Source organism: Strix aluco, chromosome Z, assembly GCF_031877795.1.
Source record: "Strix aluco isolate bStrAlu1 chromosome Z, bStrAlu1.hap1, whole genome shotgun sequence".
NCBI lineage: Eukaryota > Metazoa > Chordata > Aves > Strigiformes > Strigidae > Strix > Strix aluco.
This window is the reverse complement of record NC_133971.1, coordinates 40368543-40379616: the sequence shown is the minus strand read 5'-3', so window position 1 is coordinate 40379616 and position 11074 is coordinate 40368543. Positions and strand designations below refer to the sequence as shown.

At 40.7% G+C, this 11074-nt stretch overlaps 2 protein-coding genes across 7 annotated transcripts in view; both read left to right on the top strand.

Moving 5' to 3' along the window:
• The first annotated feature begins 21 nt into the window (after positions 1–21).
• NMRK1 (nicotinamide riboside kinase 1) lies at positions 22–9290 on the top strand. Of its 6 annotated transcripts, none has more exons than XM_074812547.1 (9): positions 22–213; positions 2565–2624; positions 3044–3134; positions 3794–3842; positions 5224–5392; positions 5471–5542; positions 6503–6609; positions 7526–7615; positions 7996–9290. In XM_074812547.1, the coding sequence occupies exons 1-9, from the start codon at positions 191–193 to the stop codon at positions 8013–8015; spliced, it is 681 nt and encodes a 226-aa protein (XP_074668648.1). In that variant the 5' UTR covers positions 22–190; the 3' UTR covers positions 8016–9290. The 6 variants fall into 6 exon arrangements, with proteins under 6 accessions (XP_074668648.1, XP_074668653.1, XP_074668649.1 ...); XM_074812552.1 differs by having other exon boundaries at positions 36–217; XM_074812548.1 differs by having other exon boundaries at positions 61–213; positions 2512–2624.
• Positions 8111–11074, top strand: part of CARNMT1 (carnosine N-methyltransferase 1) — a 36216-nt gene continuing 33252 nt past the window's right edge. Inside the window, exon 1 of the mRNA XM_074812544.1 lies at positions 8111–8174. The gene's annotated coding sequence lies outside the window, so the exon portion shown is untranslated. The remainder of the gene's footprint in view (positions 8175–11074) is intronic.

Below are 11074 nucleotides of genomic sequence, written 5' to 3'. Positions count from 1 at the left end.
GGGGCGCGCGGCTGGGGCGGGGCGGGGCGCGTGAAGCGGCGGCGCTCCCGACCGAGTGGTTGGCGGCGGCGGCGGCGAGGCCCGAGGGGCGCAGACGAGTGCCTGCGCGGCTCGATGCCACCCGGCTCCACCGGCGGGTTGCGTGGTGCCCCGTGCCCCGTCTCGAGCGTACGACAGGAGCTTTGTGCCCATGGGGGCTGCCCCGGCCTGGTGGTAGGTGCGCCTCGGGCAGCTGCATAGCTGGGCGTAAGAGGTGGGGGGCTCCGCCGGAGTGGTAGCCCTTCGGCCGGGACGGCTTCTTCTGGGTGTCCCCCCAGCGTCTCCAAGCAGGGGTTAAAGTTAAACGCGAACCCCAGAGAGGCTGAAGCGTTGGGAGCTCTTGGAAGAGGTGTGGGGCTCTGTGGCGCTGGGCGTGAGCTCCCCTGGGCCCCTCCGCCAGCCCTGGTGTGTGGGTTTGGTGCCCGGGACGGACATTTCCTACCCGGGTCTGGTGGTGCCTAGAAGGAAGGTGTTACTGCGTGCTGGAGCTTTGTCACGCTATGCCGTGAAAAATAAGGTGATAGTAATTCAATGTTAAGGTTATCATGGGTTTATGTTCTGTTTGGAGATGCTAAACCAAGCCTGGGTAGAGTTGTTCAGGATTTCTGTGTTGCAACATTGGTGACAAATCTGCCTTTGCAGTTTCTGTCATACGTTACTCTGGGGGGAGGAAGAGTTGGGTTTTTTCATCCTGGTGTTTTTTGCCTTAAACTGAAATTGACTTTCATGTAGACAGTGATGCAAATTAGAGTCCAAAGTTCAGGATGTGTGTCCAGATGTTATTTAGTTTGTTGCATAGCATTTTTTGTGAGACAAAGGCTAATCCTCTGGAACACAAACCTTACTGATGATTCTAAGAAAAGAGTTTTTTTTTTATCTTTTTTCTAATGGACTGGCTATCATCACTTCCTGAGAACAGATCATGTGTTTGCACTCTGAATAGATAGCCAATACCATAAACATGCAATGCATCACTGAACTTGAGAATTACAGCATTCTTAGAAAACCTCCATATGCTAACTTATAAAACTTGCCAGTGCCAACTACTGTAGGTGTGCAGCACTATTGCGGAGCAATGACTGTATACTGGTGATGATTTGGACTAGTCAGAATGTCTTTTTTTTTTTTTTTTAGCAGAAAAAATGTATAAAGCAACCATGCAATGATCACATCATAGGCCTGTGAAATAGTTGAACTTCCAGTCATTGCAACAAATGCAAAAGGATGTTACTATGTCAGACTCTGTGTATGTCTAACACTTTGTTTCACAGAAATAGTGTGATTTTACTTTCATACTGGTGCTCTGTAACAGTATTTTTTCTAGTATAGTACAGAATACTTGTTTGTGGCGGAGGGGAGACAATGTTGCTCAGCTGCTCAGTCCTTTCACGTCTTAGGTGGCAGAGGCCTTACATCCTTAAGTGTGACCTAGGAGGGCAGAGTAGGTGAAAAACAGGGTGTTTGCATGTGGTTAAATAGTTATTAATTGATGTGTGCTCATAGAAAGCAATGTTTGACAAACACTGTAGACTAGTGCTGCTGCCAAGAGAAGCAGCCCCAGTACTGCCTGTCCTGCTACACCACACCTTTGCAGGCAGGGGTAACTGGATGGTAAACTGGAGAGAGTTTGTTCAGCCAAACGCTAATGTTCTTCCCCTTCCTTCTCCTTTGCAGAACTGTTTTTTAGCTGGAGTAGTTTTCCAGTATAGTTCACTATGGACTCTGCAGACACCTGCTCTAGAAGAATGTTCTGGGGAAAGGCAGGATTTGTCTTCTGGCCACTCTGACCACTGAAGGTGTTCAGCCAGCCAGAGCCTCTGGGTTGGTTTCTTAGAAGCAACAGGGATTTGGGTGGGCAAATGTAACCTCTTTCAGAGTCTCAGTCTTTGATCTTTTCTGGAGAAGATCAAGTGCTACCTAGTCCTTCTCAGTGCTAAGTCAGCTAGGATGGCTTAAACTGCCTTTACAGTCGTTTTAATGACTCCATATTATCTGTGGTGGAGCAGAGGAGAAGCACTTGTATGGTCTGTGCTGTTAACTCTCACAACAAGGTAGTGGTGAATTCTTACACTGCTGAGACCAGATTCATAGAAGAGTCTTTGAACATACTTTTTGTTATAACCCTTAATGAATTTTTAAAAACATCTTTCTCCTCAGCATGTCACTTGTTTCTTTTTTAAGGTTTTTGTTTCGCCACCACAGCTTCTGTTTACCTAGTCTTTTTTACACCATTAATGCTTGTGGTACCGATTGTGCTTTTCTTCAGGGACCTCTGTGGTATTAATATTGGTAGAACTGGATCTCTGAGTGATTAAAATACTGTCTAAGGTAAAATGCATTGAAATCTGTGATGGGGCATGTATGTTACAGGTTTTTTGTTAGCATTAGAACAAGCAGTTGAGGTTCTGACAGTAGCTTTGCTAAACGGACAGAAAATGTCTTATCTATAATTGGTATTTCTTAATACAACAGCTGCTTTCCCTGTTGCTGAATTAAGAGTTTTCACTGGCTACTATTTTTGACAGTGAAGAGGAAGAACTGAGGAGAAAACAAACTATGAAAGCATTGGTTATTGGCCTTGGAGGGTAAGTACTAGCAAATTAAATTTCCTCTATAGCTTAAGACTGGTCTTCCTTTCAGAATGAAGTCATGTGATTTCTGTTTCTGAATGGATATTTTTTGAAAATAGATTACAAATACAACATAATTGTCTCATTTTATGGCATGTAACTCATAAGAAATTGTTCCATCTCTGTTGGAGATCTCAGATACCACCTTTCTCTAACCTCTTTCTTGGCACTGCTAGATTTACTGTCTGAAAGCTGTTGGAACCTGCCAGAAACCTTCTAGAGATAGTATTTAATGTGAATAAACTTGGGGCGGGGTGTGTGTGTTGGATTGTGTCTTTGTGTCTAACTATATAGAAATGTGTGTGGAGCTTGTGTATATTTTTAAAATACTGATTTTTGTCTTGATGCAGTTTTTACTGTGTTTTCTAACTCAGTGTAACAAATGGGGGGAAAACAACGCTGGCAAAAAAGCTTAAGAAAAGGCTTCCCAACTGTGATATAATCTCTCAAGATGACTTCTTTAAGGTAACAGTACTGACGGAAAGACCTGATAGGTAAAAGTAGGCTTGAGTAGACTTAGTATAATTTCTTCTCTTTTCAGTTCTTCTATTGATAAACTTTTAAAATTGATGCTGGTAATGTTACCTTCCTGAAAAAGAGAAATAAAATGAGCACTGGGGTAATGGAACTTTCAGTGGCCAAAACCACTGAGCATACTCAGCAAAAAGAAGTTTACTGTCTTTGATACCCTTTTAAGATAAGGAACAGTTGCATCTTGGATGCATTTTTCAAGATACTTTGTGCTAACGAAGTTAATGATATTGTGTTAACCCTACACCCATACAGCAATAGGTAGTTCTTTGTCTGCCAAATCAAAACAGAAGACCAACTTTTGCATTGATGTTGGAGTTGTTTGTTAAGGAGGGTGAAGGAACTCTTACTTCTGAAGTAAAGCTCTAATGACCTTAAGAGAAATGATTTGGGGAATTTGTTGTTCTAGATTAAATAAAGTGTTTGTACTATATATTAACACTTGTATACAGCAGTTTAGTTTTGAAGATAAATTTAATCAATCGGGATACAAAAGTGTATAACCCTTGTATTTGTAACTGCAGAGTGTATATATATATGTGACAGTGGTCATAAAAGCAGTGTTGAAAATACTAAATTTTTTTCCCCTTCAGCCAGAGTCTGAAGTAGAAACAGATGAACGTGGATTTAAGCTGTACGATGGTCAGTTACTTTGATGTGTTGTTTTTGAACATTGTGCTGAAATCCTGTTATGCTGAACTTCTAAACTTCTTCCCCTCCACCTCCTGCCCTTCTTCCCTTTCTGAGCAAGGCAGTAAACAAATGATTGTTCCAGAGCAATCCTTTGCTCAGTTTCTTTCAGCTCACTGAGATAAATAAGAAAACCTGCTGAACTTGTAAATAGCACAAGCTAGTGCTTCACCTTTCCTTTTCCCTTTTTAATCTTTTCCTCTACTTCTACAGTTGCGTCTAGCGCAGTAGGAAATGGTACTGTTCAGTTAAAAGTCTTGGCTTGCAGCACTGGTATAAGCTTAACCATCACTTTATGTAATGATGGATTCTTTTTTCACTTTGGTAATGAACTCATGCGATATCACTATTGAGTCTCTTTCATTGTCATGTTCCAAATCAGCCAAAACTTGAGTCTGATCCTCACACCTTTATTTCATGTCAGATCTCACATAGAGACCAAAAGTTTTGAAGAAGCTAATTTAGTCTTATAAACTTCTAGATCCAGATCCACTTTAGGCCAGTGCTTTGGTTCATGTCCTATCTAGTTGTGAACAGTTGCTTATTATCTCTGTTGATACTTGGTGATTCCAAAATGTATTACTCGAAACATTGGCCAAAACCTTAAATTGTATCTGAAGACTGACTCTTATCATCTATGCAGTCTTTGGCTTAACTTCTAGACTTCATGAAACTGGAATGTGAAACTGAAGGGATAAGTTTGACATGCTGGTTCAAATATCTGGGTTTAATGCTGCTCTTAAAAGCTCCTCTAAAATGTGTTTGCTGTTACATGATCCAAAGGCTGCCTTCTCTCTACCATTCAGTACTTACTTAATATGTTCTTGCATGTCTACAGACAAAACCAGGTGCTACATTGTGCTGTGTTGCTTTGTATGCCATCCTCCTTTCAATCGATCTGTCCCCAATAAAAACAAAAAGTAAAAAATTTTGAGCACCCAGTCCCTTCACCTGTGTCAGTGACAATTGACAGGAGGATGGAGATCTTGGGGTAAATAAGTTTTTACAAGTTTTGTGGAATAGAAACTGCAGGGACTGTTAGGGAAAGGCTGTGAAATAAGGTCACACACTTTTTGGTGCCACAGAGTTCAGAGAGACCACACCCACCAGAAATACCCCAATCCTGGGGAAAGCTTTAGTTTCAGGGTATCATCAGTTGCAAACATGGAACTACTTTTATGCATGAGACTGACTTTTTTGGGTAATCCTGTTCCCTTTCATTTAGACTTGTATGTAGATTATTTGATTCTTACTGATTAACCTAGGGGTACTTAAAGGCTTTTTTTATTATTCTTGGTCATTAAAGGGTGCCTAACTTTCTGTTTTCATGTAGTACTTGATGCCCTCTATATGGACGAAATGGTGAAAAGGATTCGCAATTGGATGAAAAGCCCAGCAAGTTCAGGTGTTGTGACAGAAGAGCCACAGAATACATGTGACAATGTGAAAAATACGGATGTTTATATTTTGATTGTTGAAGGCTTTCTGCTATACAATTATGAGTAAGCAGTAATATGTAACCTGGTATATTAAAAGCTGCCCTAAAAAGGAAGAGGCAACTAAATATGTTATTATTATAGGCCGCTTAATGAACTATGGAATAGAAGATATTTTTTGACCCTTCCTTATGAAGAGTGCAAAAGGAGAAGGAGGTAAGATATTCATTTATTGCTTGCTGAGGGTCACTGTACACCCTAATGTGAAGTGGTTCTTTTGTACTAGTTTTTCTTCAGTGCAAATGTAAGCTATTAAGATCATCTGTCCTCTGTGATTCCCAGGGAAGACTATGTGGGTATTTAACTGACAATAACAAAAGCATGCAGAGGTGGGGGGGTGGGTTGTTTTTGGTTTGGGTTTTTTTTGCGTTTTAGAGCACAGGTATATCAAAGTGTTAAAATGCTTTAGAAGCACTGAAAAGAGAATTTGTTGTCCAGATAAATTATTTAGATTACTGACTGCATATTGAAATTAAACCATGTTTAAAATGAGAAACAATTAAAAAAATACTAAGCAGTCTTATCCTTGGTTTAATACTTGGTTAAGGTAACAATGTTCGTTTGTGGGTTTAGTGTACACTCTGTTTAAACTGTGCATTAGTTGTACTGTGTATCCGATTTAGATTATTGAGCCAGTGTCTGACTTGCTTCCAAATTTAAAGCAATACATGTGCACAAAGTCAGAATCTGCTGGCTGAGTAAAGAAATCCTATATTCAACTGGCTTTGGTTGATTCTATTTTGTTGGTTTCTCACTAGACTCACCTTTAAAGGACTTTAGCTGGAAGTGACTAGACAAAACCACTAGTCATTTAAAACTTGAGAAATGTGTATGCCCAATAAAAAAAAAAGTAATTTGTTTTGGTAATGCTTTCAATACCACTTAATTTATGTGTAGTATCTTTTTCAATTAACAAAAACCCAGACTTTTACCTTATCTTAAATGTAGCGTATTGGCAGAAATAGGTAAGTCAGCAACAGTTCATATCACAGATTATATTCAAACATTACGCAGCCTGCCAGTCTTTTTAATTTTGGATAGATGCTCTTATTAAACCAGCTGACACTAGAGGAAAATGTAAAACTTGTATGAGAAAGCAAACATATTTTTATGTAGCACCAGAGTCTATCAGCCAGCAGATACACCGGGGTACTTCGATGGACACGTGTGGCCTATGTATCTGAAATACAAAAGTGAATTGGAAGAAAATGCAAGTAACATTGGTATGGTATCCTCAATCTTAAACTTATAAAATGCTGAAGTGTGGCAGCAGTGCAGTTTTTGTTGGGTTGTGAGTTTTTTGAATAGGATAAAATTTTCTTCACATTTTTGTGGCACTTGGACAGTAGGTTTGGACCTTTTGTTGGCTTATTTTTCAAGTCTATAGAGTTCTGGGTTTCTTAATAATGAAAATTATGAAGTTAAAAAATAGAAATGTTCTGATCACTAATTAAGTCTGTTTAACAAGTTAGTTTGTGTGTGCGTGCGTGCATACATGCATATGGCTAAATAGGAAGCTTCTGAGATGATAGCTGATGTGCTGGCAGAATTCTTCAGAACAGAATTGAAATCCTGGTTGAAGTCCTGTAATAAGCTGAAGACACTCCCTGGGTGCTGACTGTACACACTACAGTCATCAGCTTCTGGGATGCTGCCACAAGCTTGTGTGATGTTCACATTTGTACAGCTCTTGGACTGCCTGCTTCTGGAGTGGGGGCCAGAGGAAAGGGAGGTTAGGTGGCTGCTTCACCAGCACACCGCTTCTTACTGTGCAGTAAGAATGGGAACTGCAGTGTCCATCCTTCACTTGCTCAAACCCTGAAGCTGAAGAAGAACCTGAGGTCTTCCACTGCATAGGAACCTTTCTGCTCTACTGTCCCAATGTTAATACCACTACCCTTATGGACACTTTTATAGCACAAAAAATTATAAATTAATTCTTAACTAGAATACTTTTCAATTATGTTATTTTTTTAATGTGTAAAATGATTTTAGGAAAGAAGAAAAGGGAAGTACTGTTCTTGGTTTTATTTTTCATCTCTTGTGATGGCACCGATAGGAATATTGAAAACTTCGCCAATTGCTATTACAGATAACTGGCATAGAACTCACAAAAGCTTTTTCTTTTGTCTGTCTTAGTTTATTTGGATGGAACAAAATCCCAAGAGGAGCTTTTATCCTGTGTGTATAGTGATATAATAGAGGAATTAAAAAAGCTGAGGGAAGGAAGTAAGTAATGTTACTGGAAATTGAATCTGCTTATCCCATTCCAAGTTAACAAGAAGCTAACCCTTTTATGTGAAAATACTGCAAGGATTATGCAGATCTGTATGTCCTTATGTATGGCAGTCCTTATACATGTTTGCCCATTACTTAAATAATCATAAGCTATAATTTCAAGTTCCTTGAAATTGGATGTTCTGAATTAAAAGGTGAATCCACTGTTACCTAATGATAAAAAATAATTTAAAAGAGGGAGAACTGAAGGAATATGGGGAAAAACAGCAATAAAAGCAGACGTTTTGGTGGTGTTAGTTTCTAATACATAGTGATGTCATGTGCAAACAGAGAAATGACACTACAGGTTAAATGTGTACTATTTATTTTAGATCAGCAGGTCACAACATGATAATGTAGAAAGCCTGGGTTCCATTTGCTACAACTTGAAAACCTCAAGACTGTCATACTTGGCAAGCCAACCAACTGATGAGATGTCATGTATACGTCCATAATACTAGTTCATACAACACAAGTGATTTGTAGCAACTGTTAACTCCGTAAGCCTCAGGTATTGTTGAGTAGTATCAACAGTGCATTATTTTCTAGAATTCCTTTAATTGGTCATGCCTTGGCTGATCTTTAAATCTGGTTGAATGTGTATGTTTTAATGAATATAAACATATCTTTGTGTACAAAACTAAACTATGAAGATGCAGGTCTGTTGGTTTAATAAGCATATTTGAACATGGGTGAATGCACTTCGAAGTGTTCATGTAGGAATGACAGTGATTACCTCTGATATTTTTACAAGATTCTAATCACTGATAAACATGGTTAGAGGAACTAGCTATATGCTGTGGCAATAGTAAATTTAAGATTATATAAACTGTAACACTGCTTATTCAGCAACTGGACCTGTTATTGAATACATCATAACTGAATTTATTTAGACTTGCTAAATACCTCTGTGGTGTCTGTCAAGTAATTTTTAACTTCTGTATTGGTTGGAGCAGTTGGGAATGGATATTTAAAAAAAAATCCAAACAAACCTGAAGAGAAGTCAAGTTGTTGGAAAAAGATGATGGAATAAGACGTTGCAGAGAATGCAGATGCATCACTAAGTACACATATTGTGCAGATATTGACAACTGGGGTGGCACAGGCTACTAGATAATAAATGCATACTTCAGGGAGGAGGAAGGAAGAAATAATTCTTGTTAATATTCATAGCTCAGGTTGAAATTACAGTAATGAAAGCATTCAGAAAGCAGGTATGCTAAATATGTTAAAGCTTTGTGTGAGATTCGTGTACCTATATTTAGATAAATTGGGAAGTTGAATAATGTTTGGTTGCTGAATAAGTAATGTATTAACTCTTAGATTTTCTATACAATATCTTACATTTTTATCAGACAGAATAAAAATCAAGACGTGAAAAGCAAAGGATGGGCTATATTACTTACTATGTGTCAGCTGAACTGATCTCAGTGATTGAATGTAATGTTTTATTGTTAACAGTATTAAGAGTGGTTAACCTGCATATAAGAAAAAGGTCTTAAACAGATTAGAACTGTGTGAAGCTGTGTTTAAGACAGTGCTTCCAAATACTATTTTTTATTATTTGCAGTAAAAATAGTTCAAGTTGCATTTGCTCAAATGCAGTGATGGACTGTCTGACTTTAAACTGTATTTTTGTTTTTATTTCCCTTTGGAAGGGGTGCAACTGTGAGAGATCAGCTAATACTTGGATGGTTGTGGTGGGTTGACCTTGGCTAGCCAACAGGTGCCCACCAAGCTGCTTGTGGGTCAAGATAAGGAGATCACTCAGCAATTACTGTCATGGCCAAAACAGCCCTGACTTGGGGAAATTAATGTATTGCCAATCAAATCAGAGTAGGATTAATAAGCAATAAGAACAAATCATCAAACATCTTCTCCCACCCCTCCCTTCTTCCTGGGCTCAACTTCACTCCCTATTTCTCTACCTCCTCCTCCTGAGCGTTGCAGGGGGATGGGGAATGGGGCTGTGGTCTGCTCATCATGTGTTGTCTCTGCCACTCCTTCCTCCTCACGCTCTTCCTGCTCCAGCATGGGGTCCCTCCTGCAGGAGACAGTCCTCCATTAACTTCTCCACTGTGGGCCCTTCCCATGGGCTACAGTCCTTCATGAACTGCTCCAGCGTGGGTCCCTCACACGGGTCCTTCAGGAACAGACTGCTCCAGGGTGGATCCCCACAGGGTCACAAGTCCTGTCAGCAAACCTGCTCCATTGTGGACTCCTCTCTCCACAGGTCCTACCAGGAGCCTGCTCCAGGGTGGGCTCTCCATGGGGTCACAGCCTCCTTCAGGTGCATCCATCGTGGACCTCCATGGGCTGCAGGGGGACAGCCTGCCTCACTATGTGTAGGGCATGAGAAGGCTTTGTTACAGTAACCCGAGACAGTTCACTTCCCCCATCCGAGTATGTAGAGTGCCAAGCATGTCTGATCTCCTTGTTAGGGTAAGCTGGGATAGTTCGTTTCCCCCTCGTCTGCACATACCCCTTCACAGGTGTCAATGTGACAGCCAGAATTCAGACAACAGTACCTGCATTACATCAGCAAGTACACTAATGAGCAAAACAGGACAGTGCGTATGTATGATATGTTAAGCAGTGCAAGTTTTATTATCCACCCCTGCGGTGTTTTCGCTTGAGCTTCACTCCCGAGTGGGGCTCCACTGCATCGGGTCCCCATTTGATCAGTGTTGGTGTCTGGGGGCTTGCACTGTGGTGAAGCCCCGCTTTCCATAAAGCCAAAGCTTTCACTCACTGAGTGCTGTGCCTCATCCCTGAGGGACGCACACCAGCTTTTTGCTCATAAGCACTCATTGAGACCATCCTTAGATGGTATCAAAACTGATCTCCTACAGTGGGTGGTTCTTCATTGTCCCAGTCCCCACCTTTGCCTTCTGTGACTTGGGTGGTGTGGCTGGAGCACCTGTCAGTGAAGACTGAGGCAAAAAAGATGTTGAGTGCCTCAGCCTCCTCCTTATCCCAGGTAACCAGGTCTCCCCTTTCCTTCTGGAGAGGGCCCACACTTTCCTAGTTTTCCTTTTATTCCCGGTGTATATACCTATAGAAACTTTTCTTGTTGACCTTGATGTCCCTGGCCAGATTTAATTCTATCAGGGCTTTGGCCTTCCTAAACTGATCCCTGGCTGCTTGGACAGTTTTTCTGTACTCCTCCCAAGCTACCTGTCCTTGCTTCAAACCTCTATTAGCTTCCTTTTTGTGTTTGAGCTTGTCCAGGAGCTCCTTGTTCATCCATGCTGTCCTTTTGCATGATGCATGAATGATGTCTGTGCTTTCTCTTGGGCACCTCCCACTGAACACCTTTGTAGTCAGAACTGTCCAGTCAGTTAACATAGTTGCAGGAGAGCAAGAATTGTGAGAGTAAAGATGATACTGAAAAGCTGGTCAAGGAAGAAC